Source organism: Columba livia, chromosome 3 (assembly GCF_036013475.1).
Source record: "Columba livia isolate bColLiv1 breed racing homer chromosome 3, bColLiv1.pat.W.v2, whole genome shotgun sequence".
In the NCBI taxonomy this organism is placed as follows: domain Eukaryota; kingdom Metazoa; phylum Chordata; class Aves; order Columbiformes; family Columbidae; genus Columba; species Columba livia.
The window spans coordinates 118,673,819-118,689,990 of NC_088604.1; the positions used below are offsets into that span (position 1 = coordinate 118,673,819).

Below are 16,172 nucleotides of genomic sequence, written 5' to 3' on the forward strand. Positions count from 1 at the left end.
AGCACTACTTTTAACTGTCTGGTGTCGAAGCAGCGGGTTACCTTCCCCTGCTAAATAATACTGACAGCGTCAGAAAGAAATCAGGCCGCGGGAAAACATTATAATTGTGTCATGATTATGCACAGCTCCTCGCTAAGCCGCTCGCAAGGGGAATACGGGTTATTTTGTGTCTTTTGCTGCGGAGAGTTGGTGAGCTGGAAGTTAGGTTTGTGAAATACCTTTGTCTGTGGCGGTGCAGCCCAGCTACTGATGGAATTAGTCCTGCAAGGGTTTATTCCCTCGGTCCAAACGCAGGGAAAGGCTGGGGAGAAAAACCGGCATTCCCGCAGAAACACCCATTGCTCGTCTCCCGGCTTCCCGAGGAGCGTGGAGACGCCGCTTCCCTTGTCGGTCTGCAAGTTTAGAAGAAAACCCCTGCGATTAAGACGTTGTTTTTTATTAATGCGAACGTAACCTTCATATTCCTGTGGTTGACCTTACGTTAAATTAGAAGTAGTACTAGAGGCAAGAAATGATGGGCTGGATCCCCGTGTCCTAGTTGGAGCTGAGGTACGGCGAGGTAGTGTGCTCTTTCAATATTATTTTATGCAGCACAACTGGGAGCTACTCCAGATCTTCCTCCTCAATAATCAGCCTAGCTAGGGTTGAAATAAATTTAACTCGAGTTCACTGGATTTTTTGCACTTTATCAAAATCAGCTCCAATATCGTGCAGTCAAATTAAAATCTATTTTTTGATTCTCTGTGGCTTTAAGTTCATTAAATGTGAAATTGGCAGCCAGCTAAAGAAGGTCAGGCTGATTAACTGTTTAGGAGTTGTGTTCTGTCTCCCTGGCGTTACCTGGCAGGGATTTGAGGTGGGTTGTATTTGTAGTGCCCTCTCCTCCTGCTCGCTGCCGTTACCGTGCGTGTTGTGGTGGGCAGGTGGAGGAATACCAACACACTGCTGGGATTTTTTTGTTCCCCCTCGTTAAAGACAATAGTGATGGAGACTGCACCCAGATTGCCAAGGTATTTCTCTGCAAACTTAACCCCCCAAAAAAAAAAGGCAAAGAGAAAAGAGAGCCGGTCTGCCTCGTTAGAGCATCCACTGACGGTTCTGTGAGCAGAAATAACCTCATAATGAAGCTTTTTGGAGCTCATTCAGAAAATTTGTCAACTTCGACAACATTAGACGAGGTATTTTGAGTTTAAAGAAGGCACTTCTCACTGTCACGAGGAAATGTGGCAGTCGCTTGGCCATGCTGATTTTTAGATGCTGAGGGCCACCAGTGCTAACACGTTCAAGATAATTTAGGCATTCCTTTATTTCAAGATGAAAAAGGAGAAATGACTAATTGCCTGATTTCCTTAAGTACTAAAAAAATATCCCATCTAGCTAATACCTCTGGGCAGAATCGGTTCTGATTTCGGTATTTATTTGAATCCTGAGGAGTAGCTGAAAAGTGAGAGGTGCCTCCCCCAGCCCCGCAGGCATTTCTGCCGCACTTGCTTTTTATCATTTCTGTTTCTGCCATTTATTTATTTATTTGCTTATTTATTTGCCTCATCCCCCTCCCTCCCCCACCAATAACTCCCGGCTTTTGAATTTTTAAATGGGAAGCTGCAAGCGGGCTGACAAGGGGTAGCGACACAAATGCATACGTATACGTATGCACGTGCGTTCTAAGGGCTGTATGTGCCCTGCGTGCGTGCGGCCGCGTGGTTTGGCTCATACACACTCGTGTGTTACCTGCACGGCCTGTATAGGGAATATGCGATATCTATACATTGAAATGTCTGCACATGCACCAGCATAGTTCAGGCTTCCGGATTTTGCAAAGTGGGTCTGGCTGGTGGAAAATACACCCCCATGTGTTATGTGAGAGAGTGAGTGTGGTGCTTTTAGCCTTGAATTCATACACATAAATAATACATCCGGCAACAAAAACACTGTATTCGCTTCTCTAGGTGGTACCACCAGAGTTTTGCAGTGTATTCTTTCGGCCTATTCGTTTAATTTTAGCCCCGAATCGTTCGGCTGAGCCAGAAATTTGTCCTCGTGTGGGAGCACAGAGCCAGTCGCGGTGCTCGCTCCCCGAGTTCCGCACGCTGCAGTCGCTTCTGCAAAACCTTCTCCCTGTCACCGCTGAATTTGTCACCTGGCTGCCGCGGCACAGGGGTTTAGTTGGGGGGGAACAGGCGGAGGGCGCAAACAGGGTGTAATATTCACAAAAAGGGGACTCGTCGCGTTCCTCACCACTGCGCCTGGAGCTCTAATGATTCTCCCTTTTGTTTCTCAACCTGCAGCCGAACCTCTTGAAGCCATTCTCACTGATGACGAACCTGAACATGGCACATTGGGAGCTCCGGAAGGGGACCATGACCTCCTCACTTGTGGCCAGTGTCAGATGAACTTCCCGTTGGGGGACATTCTTATTTTTATTGAGCACAAACGGAAACAATGCAATGGCAGTCTCTGCTTAGAGAAGGCTGTGGATAAGCCACCTTCACCCTCACCAAGTGAGCTGAAAAAAGCATCCAATCCCGTGGAGGTTGGCATCCAGGTTACGCCAGAGGATGACGATTGTTTATCAACGTCATCTAGAGGAATTTGCCCTAAACAGGAACATATAGCAGGTAAATTAAAGCAAAGGAGGAGCGTTTGCGAGTTCATTTCTGTTTCCAGTCGCGACGTGGCATGTTCGCTGTGCAAACTGCCGCGTCTGTCTCTCTGTTGTGCTCGCCGTGACGGCCGACGCGGTAAATACCCTGCCTTGGGGTGGTGGTGAGCGTGCCACCGGTATTTCCCAGGGCAGGATCAACAGGCACGTGCCGTGCCAGCCGGTGTTCCTCACGGTGTCATTGTCTGAGGCCGCTCTCGTGATTTGCTGGGTATTGTAGTCACCGTCTCCCGGTGTCTCGCCTGCCGTAGCGCTGCGGGAGGAGATTTCCGAGCCTGCTGAGCGAGAAAGCGAGGAGCTTTGCGTGTCTTTGGCAAAGTCAGGGCTGAAAGAGTTAAACCGAGCATCAGCCAGCCTTGGTTCCATATTGGCTGTCAGCGTATGGACTGTAATTAAACACAGCCCCATGGCAAAGTGACACCACCGACCTTGACTTTAAGATGCCATTTTCGACTGGCCAGGCCAGAGTAGAGAGGGCAGTTGCTGAAGCGCACAGACATGCTTATTCGAAAAGTTTAAGGGCATGTTGGAAATTTCAAAAGGTTGGTTTGACAGGAAAGGCCGCTCTCTGCAGCCTGCCTCCTCAGCCAAATGATAAATGCTTCGCTGTGCTCTCTCTTGTCTCTGATGTGGTTTTGACAGATGTATCTTGATTTTGTTTGCGGTTTACACAACCACATGTCAGCCGTACAAATGTCCGAGGCAGAGTTCTGTTTTGCGCAACAAATAATATGAAATGTATATTTTTTTTTAAAAAAAAGGGTAAACAATTCCATTTCTTAGCTTATTTTTTTTTCTTAAACTAGAAAGCCATTCGCCGCACAAATGAGGTTAGAAAAATAAGAGCGTACTACGTGAAGGAAAACCCCAGAGCCCTGGGAGTGTAACAAGGCACGCTCTGCTTTTAAAATCCTGCTAGTAAACAAGAGCGCTACCCATTTGCAGCGAGCGTTGCAAATCGCTTCAAACCGTGCCAATACTACCGGTCAAAAAAAGGCGAGACCGCAGCGTGTCGGCACCAACAAATGCCTGAACTGGTTTCCAAGCCCTTTCCCAGGGATGTTTGGGATGCGGTACTGCTGGTTGGCCTCTTTTGGAGCCCACGGGACTGCTCGGGGTTGTCAGCGGCGCAGAACATCCCCACGTGATGCGCCGGAGCTTGTCTTGGGGCTTTGCTTTGGCCACAAAGTTAAACCATAATAGGGCAGTAGGCGCTGGGAGGTTCAGGGCGATGCTCCCGCAGGCTCCAAACTGGCCGGGAAATTGCGCTGGAGAGCTGGAGTTTTGGAGGTTTTGTGGTGGCAGCAAGTGTGTGTCAGTGCACACAGGTCCATCTGGGCACATATATATATGTGCAAAGGCATATGCGTACACATGCGTATGTAATGTGAATGAAGACATGCTATTTATGCAGGGTGGTAGGTATTTAAATACATATATATGTGTATGATTAAGAGGAAGCAGAGGCTCAGCTACCGCTCAACTACATTTTGAAAGAGACTTAATACCAATAATTCGGCATATTGTGCTTCCCAGCCGCGAATGTTAAAGGTGTTTGTTTCTATTTTGTTTTTAGATTATTTTCCCAGAGTTGTAGAGGGCAGTGCCCATTTCCATGTGCTGCCCGCGATCAGCCGGAAAACCAGCAGAAGCGTAGGGCCGTGATTAATGAAGCGGGAGCCTGGCGGAAGGGATTTGTAGTCTTCCGAGCTCTGGAGCCATACTAAATCACCAAATATGGAGGAGCGGCGCTGTGATGTAACGTTGTATTTACATACGGCGCCGCTCTGCCCAAAAGACAAAACACAGTTATCTGTCAAGCAAGAATGAAACCCGCTCTCTGCTTTGCCATGGTCCCCGAGAGGTCCCTCGGTTAGAGGAGGGACGGCCATGCTGGGGGGTTCTGCACCTGGGGAAACTCCTTGGAGAGACAAATCATGGCATGGGTGACATGAAGCGAGCAGGATTTGGTCACGGGGCCGTTAATGCAGAAAAGGTTGTGGTTTTAACTGACTTTAAATGGGCGATGGGTAAGGAGAGGTGCACCCTGGCAAGAGCACAAGGAGATTTGGGGTCTTGCGCTGTACCCCCCTCTTCGTGTTTCCATCCCGATTTTCACTTGGTTGAGTTTAGCTCCCCCGTATCGCAAAGAGGTGCAGTGGTAGCTGGAGTGACCCGTGGCCGGGAGTTTGGCAGGTTGTGGGGTCCGGTAGTAAAATTACCAGTGAGGGTGTTGGAGTGAACTGTGGAGTTCTGGAAGGTCCCCGCAGTGAACTTTGGGCTGTTCTGATATCTTATAGCTGATTTGTGTGCAAATGCAAAAATACATGTGTATGTAACTAAAAAAAAGACAGGGACTGCCTTTAGAAAAATATACAGGAGTTGAGGGAACTGATTCTTGCTGGTAAGAGACCAGAAAATATGTATTTAGTAGCAATGTAAAAGTGTCCCCAGTTGTTAGGCTGCAAGGGGTATTACAGGTTAGCTCTGGATGCAGAGGTGCTATAGGTTAGCTCTGGAGACAGATGTTCTATAGTCTAGCTCTGGATACAGATGTTCTATAGGCTAGCTCTGGATGCAGGGGTGCTATAGATTAGCTCTGGATGCAGGACGTGCCCAGCTCTACAGTTCTGTAGTCAGTCGGTGTGTTACAGTAAAAGATCATCTGGAGATAAGTAATGGTTAAGGCTCAGCTCAGCTAACGACGAGGAAGGCAGCGAGTCATTGAAACGCAGGGAGAAATGATGTCTATTTTAACCATCGATAAGCTGCTCTTTATCCTCACCGTTTTCCAGCGACGGGGGCAATTACAAGAGGTTGTATGCGTGTGTGTAACCTGTGCGGTAGCCGTGAGATCCATATAGGTGCGGGCATGCGTACCTGTCTCTTCGTGTGGGTGTCTCTGCCTTGCGTGGAGCTCTGACTCGCTATAAAATTTTGAGCGATGCTGATCCAGCAGTGTGGCTGAAATGTCATAAATTGAACTGGAAATTAATAGGAGATGTTGTGTGGGTCCAATGAGGCAGCTTTCATCAATATGTATGTCAAAGCCTCACCACCAGATACCGGCAGCCCGTGATTTGCAGCGAGTGCTCCGGCAGGGCTTTAGTTATCCGCTCTCATATTTTACAATAGAGGGAAATATTAACTGAAGTATCTAGAGATCAGTGAATGTAAAATTGCTGTTCACTTATTGAAAAGGCTGAAGAAATATTTATCGTCCGCCGGTGTCAGGTTTTAGCCGTTTGTTTGTTGAATGTATAAATCCGAGAGAATTAATGAAAGGTTGTTTTTTGGGTGAGGAAGGATCTTAAACGTTACTTGGATGCAGTTGGAGGAACACTTTGGAGTGCTGCTGCATATTCCCCTTAATAATGCCGAGTGTGTATCTGCGGATGCCGTATTTACTGTACAAAGAGGGGAGGAGGAGGAGGAGACGTCATTTTTACTGCTCGAATCCTTTATTCTCAAGCTGCTTGTGGCATTCCAATAAAATATGTGGGAAAATAACGTCAGAAAAGCCCCTGTCTGCAGTAATTGGGGGAAGGTGGATGTAATTTGATAGTAAATTTTGGACCAAGCACATTTGATTATCGCAGTTCTCATAGGGTAATGTCTTTGAGTAGTCATCGCACCGCAGAAATTTTCTTGCGCTGTTAGTAGTAGTTGCCATTGTAATTCTGTAGGTTGTAAATCGTGATTCCTTATTATTTTGTTTTGTTCCAGGGACAAAACAAATTATTGGTGCCTGCACTGAATAGTTAGCATTGCATTTGGATGATAAGATGAAAGCTTAAAATAAGAGGGGGGGAAAAAGGAAATATGGAAATATTTTGGAATAAAATTCTATCTGCTTTCCCCATACAAAGAAACAGCGCAGGCTGAGTAAAACAGTCGCAAGCAAGAAAAATAGTGAGGGTGCTACCCAAAGGCTCCCTGCGTACAAGCTGTATTTGTAAATAAGACACAGAAAGGTTGTGAACCGGCAGCTTGGCTGTTTTGTCAAAGTACAATGTCAGAGAAACTCTTTCTAAGACAAATTGTAAATAGAAGTGTCACGATGATTGCATGATTGAGCTCCAGAAGTGTCTTGCAATTGTTGGCATTGTCACAAGACTTTTGAAAGCTTAATTAAAGGCGGTGGCCTGTGCGGCTGTGAAATTTACTTCTCTGGGGGGGAAACATGTAGAAAATGTGGGGGATCAAAAAGTTGCTTTAACGCTACTCGTGCGGGGATACAGGGAAGAGTCAATAGTTTCTCAGCTTTCCCCATTGCCTTTTATAAATAACATTTTTTGAAGAAGCCAACACGTGACACCAATATCATCCTTTGTACGAGGCAAAGATTGTGTTGGTTTTCCTATTCTCCACTGTTACAGTTAATGTGAAAATGGCTCTTTATTGGAAACACAAATACGAGCTCACTTGAAGCACAGAAGAGCGCAGAAAGTTTCCTCTGTCTCGGTGTGATCCTTCCAGGGTTGAGTGTTGCACTGCCCTGAATCTTTCTGGGTTGTTTTTTGTTTCCTGCAATTCAGATATTCTGGTTTAGAAGATGAGAAATGCGCTTTGCATTCTTTCTCCTGTTGTATGGGACATTCAAGTGTGGAGCATCGCTTCATCCAAAATGCTTGTGGTTGAAGAGGCAGCCTGGCACGTGTTAAACTTCGTATAGATCTGAAAAGGTGCACGTTAGCGTCACATGCCGAAAGCTTTGAAAATAATGCAGGTAATAAACGTAGAGCTCTGCGTCCCATCAGCGAATGCCGGGTGATGGAAACTGAGGCAGGGAGTGAATTAAACACCTTCTAATTAGCCCGGTGGGAGAAATAAAGTCTTCCCTAAACATTCCCATCATTTGGTAATGCTTCTAAAAGAGGAGGAGGCCTATTAGCATCACCCTGTTTTGTATAAGCAACCCTCAGCCCATGAGCCCTTTCTTATTTCATTCAAATAATAAAGACGATGAAAGAGGCTTGCGAGGTGGTGTCAGGGAACGGGAGTTCAGCCTCCAGTCGTTTGCCTGCACGCATCCTCATTACGGAATTTTTTGGGACAAAATTTCCTTCAAGCTTGGGTCTGGTTTTATATCCGATAGCGCCAGCTTTGTGCAATAAAAGGTGTTTAGCATCAAGCTGACCATGGCCTGGCACATTGCCACTTGGTTGTTGTTGTTGTTGTGGTAGTTTATGTTTTAAGCTAATCACTGAGGATCTCTTTCTACCTTTCTGCCTGTTGTGATTTTTTTCGGGTCGTGGTGCCGCCGGTGATGTTGTGAGCCCAAGGAGGTCGTTTTCTCAGCCTGGCAGGTGTCTGAACGCGGCTTCCATCCGGGAGGACTCTGCTTTATATGTCACCTTCTGGGGTATCATACAAGTTCATAAAATACACCAAGCTCGTATATTTTAATACATGAGGGCCTATATTCATCCTGGTAGCGTGGCCCTAAAATTTACTTTCTTGTAATCCCCCCCTGGCCTAATGAACATGTTTTATCTCACTTTGTACAAAGACGGTAGCGCCAGCCTGCCTCCCAGTAACGCTGGGCATAGCAGGTTTGGGCGCACAGTGGTTGATATCAGCACACGGATTGCTGTGATTTAGTACAGACTTTTAAAAATAACAGGCACATCAATGGCCCCACAAACCGCTGGAGCGGTTGAGGTGATCTCTTTTGTATTTTGTGATGAATTTCCATGGCACGCAGTTTGTTCTTTGGGGATCTCACCTTGGGTGCGCTGGACATGGACCAAACATCACCGCACACCCTCATGGACGGACCCCCAAGCGCTCACATTATTCAAACCTTCCTGTGTTAACGCCAAACCCATTTTGAAGCCCATAAACATCCTCTCCATCCTCCTAATAGCATTTAATATGCAACGCATCCCACGAGTTTGTTCCCCAACCTTTCCTGACCAGCCGCATCTTTAAAATATTTCGGCGAATCTCTTTTCGTTTCTTCTTCTTCTGCCGGCGCTGGCGACTTGGTGGCTGCTCCCCGCTTCATTCTCCATTCGGCGGTGGCTCTGCCTGGGTTTGGGTTTGCCGTGCGGGGTGTGGGGAGGTCAGCCCCGATCCCAGCGGGGAATTTGTGTTCTTCATTTGCCTTTACAATGGGAGCGCAGCTACTGCACCTTGGAGCAGCTCTCAGGTGCGAGCTCAGATGGGCGCATGTAAATGCCCTGTCAGATGCAACGCAGGAATATTAATGTTGCCTCACAACCACCGCACTGTAATAAAGCCGTACACAACCAGCTTAATATGCAGCCAGGCTGGGGAATTGGATAAAACTTCGATAGCCTGGTGTGAATGGCAGCGGTGGAAAGAAAAGATTCAATATGCCGCCGTTTGCGTCCTTGTTTTGCTTTGATCTAAAGCAAATTGAAAACATCTACTTCTTTTCCCTCCTTGTTTCGTATAGGTGTTGTTCTTCCTCTGCAAAATTGGCTAGTAAGCAAGGAAAGAAAATAAAGTGTGGGGCACGGCGCAGAATTATTTGAAGCACATGAATGCCGGCCTGCTGGGGATGTAATTTTTCCAAGGGTTAGCAAGCATTCATATTTTTATACTTGGGATCGTTTGCTTTGCTTTTCATTCTTTTTTTAGTATCTGGGTCTGGTTGAAACAAAGAAAATAGAGTCACCACAAACAGGGGCCTGAGCCCCCTCTGCCCAGACTGCACGTTCTCTTCAGAGATGGATCATTTGCCTCTTCTTCTGGGTTCAAACCTTCATCCAAAGGTGTCTGTTTTTCAGCGCCGGGATGGTAGAGGATTTTTAATAATGTGCTCATTTAACTGAATCAACAGCTGTCAGGAGCGGTTGTAGTAAATCCACAAAATGCACAAAGAAAAATACATACGTTTCCTGAAACGAAACACTTGAAACGAATTGGCTGCCAAAAAAAGCTGCTGAATTCTGGGTTTGCAGACAGTGCACCAAAGTGCTTCTTCTCTCTGCTCTCCCCAGAGACCGTTCCCCGCTTGCCTGCTGCAGTTCTGCTGCAACTTTTTACCTGAACAGGTTGCTGTTAAATAAAAAATACAACAAAAAACCCAAACCCCACACCGCTTTCCCCTATTTGATGGGTACAGAGCTCAGCCTGAGCTTCCGTTTTTCTGTTTTGCACTAAATAGCTAAAACACCCAAGACAGGAGCAAGGAAGAAACCCCGAATAACTGTGTTACCATCAAGGAAATGAGGCTTAATATTGCAGTGAAATAGCTGTGGAGGAGATGCCGTGTTTGGCCTCTGCCCCCCCGGTTGGTGTTTCTGGGGTGCTGCTGAGCTGGGGAGCAGCTTTTTGGGGGTGCTGAGGAGGGAGATCTTCAAACCCCAGGACTTTGTGCTGCCATCCTCCCCCTGCTTTGCATAAGCACACAACAATTACACCTCCAATTTGATCTTCGCTTCAGATAGAAAAACCTCTGCCTAAATAAACAACGGCATTACAGCCGAACAGCAGAAGCTTGCAGAGGAGCCCTGCCTTCAGTGCTCTTGTTATTGTGGTTATTATTATTGTTATTATTATTATCATTATTACTACAACTAATACCTTTTAAAAATAAACACACGTTACATTTCCTCACTCCTTAGGAAGTCGGGAGTTTAATTTTGCATTCATTGCTTGCTTCATTGATTTAGCAGGCAGCAAAATATAAAAATGCAAAAAACCCACAAATAAATGTCCTCCCACCCCTCCCAAATTCACGGCAATTAATTTGTGACCCGGTGTTACTTTGCTACAGCATCACAGCTGTTTTTTTTTTCTTTTGGACATTGCATGAATCATCTGGGTTTTGTTGCATTTTAGCTACTGAGTTTATTCTTTCTGGAGTGAGAGAACACATCAGCAAAACTGTCGTGATCCAGCCAGGGCATCGCAAGTGCACGGAGCATTTGCTGCGGGAGGGCGGCCAGGGGCTTTTCCCTCTGTCTTCTCCATTATCGACGCCGATTTTCATATTTAGACAATAGTTGTGCAAAGAGAAACAGTAGTTGCGGAGCCTCGTTCCCTTTGAGGAGGCGAAACGCAGTGGGGATGCGTTTGGCAAAAGAGAGCATCGCCTCCCAAAAGATTATTTAGAGGCTGTATTATTTTGTAATAAACTATAAACTGTCCTGTGTTAAATTTGTGTTACGTTAGGAAAAAAAAAAATCAATAAGGAAAAATTAAATTCTGATAAAGATACTCTTGGATCTTTGAAAACAACTGCTGTCCTTTTAACTAAAACATTTGAGGAGCTTCAAAGAGTATGTGTTTCTTCTGATCTTAGAGCTGTGCGACTGGTAGCAGGGAGAAAAAAATCTTATTCTACATACAAGTGGATTGCTTAACAAGTCAGCACAGACACATACTTGTTTGTACAATAGAGATAAAAATTCCTGTATAAAAATAATTCAGTTGCTGACAGCAGGCATTGTGCTGGGGCTGCCTCTTTTGTGTTGGCCGGGGGTCAGGGACCACGGCTCCCACTTTCTGCCGGGGGGAGGCTGTCACGATCGCTTGATGGAGCCTGGAAATAAGTTAATTGCTTTATTTTAAGGAATACTCAGAGCCCCGTGGTGTGGGTTTTACAGCCGTGTGCGGAAGCAGCAAAAAAAACCAGGGGGGGAACAATCTCCGAAGGGGTGAGATGACTTGGAGACGCTTTGGGAGACATGGCCTTCTGCAGCTCCGTGACCCGGCCGTAGTTTCTAAACTTTTGGTTTTAATCTAATTCTAATTTATGCCGTCACATCCCGTATTGGCCCTCCCTGAACTCTCCTTATGTGAAGTCATGTTGGTGTTCGGGGGGGAATCGGCTAAAACCGGGGACTTGTGACCGATACAGATGTTTTGCTGGTGCGGCTTTTGCGCTGGGTTGTCTAATAAATGCTAAAAAAGGCAGAATGTTAGCACAGCCCTGGGCATCCTCTTTTTTTTGCTCTGCATGGGTGCGAGTAAGATAAGCACGAGGTTGGGGAAAGGCTGGGGAGATGCGAATAGAAATTATTTGAAGGTTCATCCACCTTTCAAAGTGGGGGTGCCGGGGCGGCACAACCTTCATTCCCAGACCTCCCCTTGTGCCGAGGGGGGGACCTGCCAAAACCGGGGCTCCCTTTGGGGTGTTACCGGCAGGATCAGACCCCGCCGGGGCCGACCGAGAGTGGAGCCAAGTTTGGAGCGGCCCCCGTCCCCCCGCAAAGTCCTCTTGCTCCCTGCGTGTCGGTGTCGGCGCCGGCGCCGTGGCTCCCCGGGAGCCAAGCGACTGTTGTCGGTGGCACGCTCCGGCGCGGGGATCTTTTCACCGTCCCTCCCTCGTTAAATGTAGCGAGCCGCTAAAAATTAATGCCGCCGCACTTTGATGAAAATAATGTTTTTATAATACGTTGGCTGTTTACACGGAAGATGTGACTTGAGGGGAGAAAGGCTTTTTTGGAGGGTGGCGGAAATCTTGTTAATCTGCTCTCGGAGAGCGGCACACAATACTGCCTATGAGCAAGTCTGTGCTGCTTTTGATAAATTACCATGTTTAGAGATAGGTTTGGCTCTTAAGGGCTTAGTTTTCTGAACAAAGTCCATAACAATGTTTTCTGCCTCTGTTTGTCTCCAGCCCCTTTGGCTTGACTCGGAGCTCTGTGTTTAGTTGAAGCTCGGTCTGGAAGATATAACAATTTTGCATTAAAAAAATAAGGAAATCACAGGAAGAAAAACCCTTTTGCTTTTTGGATGAATCTTACTGATAATTTGCTAAAGCTCATTTGAATTTTAAGCACTTCTTTAATCTTCAAAGGCTAAATTGCTTTATGAATATGCATGGTGTGGGCAGACTTTAGTTCATTACCTAGTTGTAAATTCTAATGACCATTAGGTCCTTGCAGTAATTGCGAATTGTTTTGCATTTTTGATTGGCCTATTAACATGTGCATTCGGCACACATCAGGCCAGCCTGTCAGGCTGCTGAAGGAGAAAAAAAAGGTGAAAATTGTTTTATAGCACCAAGATTCTTAGATTTTCAATCTTGGAAAATTGATGATGTAAAAAAATTAAAGCGGTGTTTTTTCTTCTCAAGATTGAAAGTTCACCAAGAGATTTGACATATTTAATTTACATGATGACTTTGCACTCCTTCATTAATGCAATTTGCATATGAAGCTGTTGTTAATCACTTTTGATCATGTTTTGTGTATTAGCTGCCTCAGTGGCTCTTCTCCCTCAGATGCTCCAGTAGAAAGCAGCAAAATGATGCATCTTCTTGCCAAGTTTCCTTTAGTGGATTGAGGAATTAGGAGTCTAACCTTGAGTAATTAAATATGTTCTATCAGTTCTCTTTTAATGTTAAGTACACTTGGTTGGAAGTGTAGAAGGAAATTGTTCCCATTTGGGGGAGACATTCCTTTAACAAAAAAATTCTATACGTATAGATAGAAAAGAATGATTTGCCGCGATCTGGAGTTGCCTGGCTGGAAGGGAGAGGTGGTGGAAGGGTGGGATACGGCAGGGACCGGGCTCTTCTTTGCGTGACCGGCCTTGAAGACACGATCCCTGTGCCCGATCCTGCGCCGTGCGAAGCCGCTGTTGCCGTTGGGGTGATGGGTTTGTGTTTGGGGGATGCACCCCGTTCGTAGGAGCAAGTCGCGTTGTTGGCGCTGCTCCTCTTCCAGTCAAGTCTTCCCGTTGCCTCATTGCAAAGAAGGGTCTTTTTCTCCTGCCTGCCCGGGCAAGGCGTTAAATTGTCCAACCCTCATTGCAAACTGGGAACTGGAGCTTTGCCCCCGGCCCCCGTCCGGCTGCACCACAGCTCTTAGTCTCGGCTTCATCCCTTTGGTTTGTCCGTCTTTGGTAATTGATGCTCAACTTTGGTTTGAGAGTTTATCAGCGGCTAAGAAGATGAATCGGAAGGGCGAAACGGATACCCTGATTAAAGGAACTGCTTAATGAAAGAAAATAAACGGAGGGGGGAAATGACCATTCTGGAAGGAACAGAAGTATAATTTTAACCTCGGAGGAGACCTACGGCTGCCCTTCCATGACTTCCACCCGTACCACGCTAAAAGCATGGTTCAGTTCAAAGTTGTTAATATTCAGCTAGGAAACAGTATCCAGAACACAAATAAATTATTAAGTGCATGAACTTTTTCGGCAGTAAGATGAACTGATGGGGTCCATCTGTGAGATCCAGGGGCTTTTTATTTGTGTGTGTCGAACGATTCTGCCCTCTCCGACTTCATAGCCTTTGGTCCCCGGCCAAGCGCATGCATAATTGATTCCACACGCGCTATCATTTTCTTGATGTAATTGCTTTAGTAAGATATGATGAAATCTAATGGATAATTTACTATATGAAAATGACAAAAAAGTAAACGTTCGTGCTTTGTGCTGGGCAGGAGAGCGCCCAGGTTGCCCGTGTGGTCAAGGAAAACCCGCTTGTACCATCTCCCATGGGCAAAGATGCGGCTTGGTCGCTGTAGTTCAGAGCAAACTCTGTGTAATTAAGCGAGTTTTACAACACAGGTGAAAGCAAAACGCTGGCGTTGTTTGGAAACCTTGTGTATTTTTTCTTGAGCGATGCCATATTTGCTTTTCCAATTGCCAGAATGTGGACTCAGGGAAAAGAAAAGTTCTGTGCATGAGGCAAGAGGAAGTATTTTTAGAAATAAATGTGTCCTGGACTCGCTGCCCTGTGCTACAGATAGTACTCACACTGGTGCCTTGCTTGGCAAAAAGACCTCCTATTCTAGCTGCTTAAATAATGCACCAGATTCAATTCAATGCCTCACTTTGGCTGGATGTATTTTCAGATAGTTCAGAAGGAATAAATATCACATCCACATGTCATTCCCTACACATCCAAAGGAAAAGATTCCACTTCAAAATTTGATGTTACATTGATCTTTAAGAAATTCTTTATTAATCTCATTTCTTTCCCCCCTGTTTCCCAGTCTTGGAATACTGGGTATTCCTTTCTGTAATTTTTTAAAATAGCTATTGAGGTAACGTATAGACACAAAAACATTTTCTCAGTTGCTCCCCCCCCCCCGCCTTGCTGTTTTCAATGTACTAAAAGAGGAAAAAGTATCCAAGGCAAACCCACATAACTGTAGCAAACTGTTTCTGAGCAAGTCATAATAATGAACAACACATGATCTGAAATGTGATCAGCAAACATATACTTATGCCAAGGAATTTTTGCCATTCACATACCAAGGTTCTGTAAATCAGTAAACCGCGGCGGAGGAGCCCCCGGCACGGCACGGCGAGGGGAGGAGGAGCGGGAGCAGGAGCAGGAGCAGGACCGGCCACCCCAGCAGAACCGTCTCCTTCATGGAACGGGAACACGTTTCCTCTTTCCCACTTTCCTCCTCTCCCTGTCGGTCCGTGCGCCGAAACGTAAAACCAGCAAACCCTTTAACACGAGGGAAAGTGCAGCCTGAGATATCTGCAAATGCAAAAGCTAGCAAATAAGTAGCAAAAGAATGAAATATCACTGCAACATGTTTTATGGGATTTATTTTTTCTCCCCCCCACCCCCAACATCTTTTGCAGAACCAAAATGTAAATTACTTTCTGGTCCTAATTGGATTTAATTATTTCTTTAGGAGAGGATGGGTGGGAGGGGGTGGGAATGGCACACAGCTGTCTTAACAAAACAAAGGAGCCAGAAAAACCTCACTTTCCCCCATGTTGGCTAATGAACGGTGTGGAGGATCCTGGTGCTGGCGAGTAAATGGAGCTGTGGAGACCTGGGGAAGGGTAAGATCTGTCTGCAGCCGGGAGCAGGAGGAAAAGGCCACGCTAGCTGTTCTGAAGGGCACCTTAAATGGCAATTTCTGCCTTCCTATTAATTTCTGTAACCACCCTGAGTTTTAGAGCACCCAGCCTGGCCGTTCCCTTGACCTAAACCACGGTGCCTGGATGGTTTGGCCCCACAGTGAGCCCCAACCTCAATATTGGGCTGTGAATCCCACCATCACCCCTTGCCTGGGAAGCACCAGCATCCCCAGGGCACTAATGGGAGGGACAGGGAGTGGATTTGGGTGTCCCCTGTGTCATTGGGGTGTCCCCTGGCCAGGGTCTGGGACACTCGGGTGACAACAGCGAGCTAGTGCTGCTGCGTAGGTTGGTGGCACGTTTGCACCCGTGGATCTCAAAGCGCTTTACAAGCTTTTAATGAATGTGACCACTAACGTGATTTATGGCGCGATTCATTATTGGTATTGGAGGGACTGTATTCTTATTTTGTCATTTGCTGTTAAAATTAATACACTCCATGCCGGCTATAAAAGTGTATTTGCATTTAATTGCAAGTCAGAATGAATTAGTGGATATGATTTAAACCTGAACTCCCTCCTTAAAAAGAAGTCTTCAGTGGATAAGGAGAAATCAAGCTCCGTGCTGGATTTCTTTGGTGGACGTAGGGATGGGGAGAGGAGGGGGCAAGTGGGGGCTCGGCTCCTTTTTCTTTATTTTTAATTCTTGAGGTTGCTTTCAGCGACAAATGCCTTTGCCAGGAGGGGCTTAGGCA

At 46.1% G+C, this 16,172-nt stretch overlaps 1 protein-coding gene across 9 annotated transcripts in view; it reads left to right on the forward strand.

The window, feature by feature from the left end:
• BCL11A (BCL11 transcription factor A) overlaps window positions 1-16,172 on the forward strand; it is a 137,641-nt gene that overhangs the window by 68,836 nt on the left and 52,633 nt on the right. For all 9 annotated transcript variants that reach the window (XM_065059348.1, XM_021294298.2, XM_065059346.1 and 6 more), the window contains one exon: window positions 2,289-2,618. In XM_065059348.1, coding sequence (XP_064915420.1) covers window positions 2,390-2,618 — 229 coding nt within the window. In that variant the 5' untranslated portion in view covers window positions 2,289-2,389. The remainder of the gene's footprint in view (window positions 1-2,288; window positions 2,619-16,172) is intronic.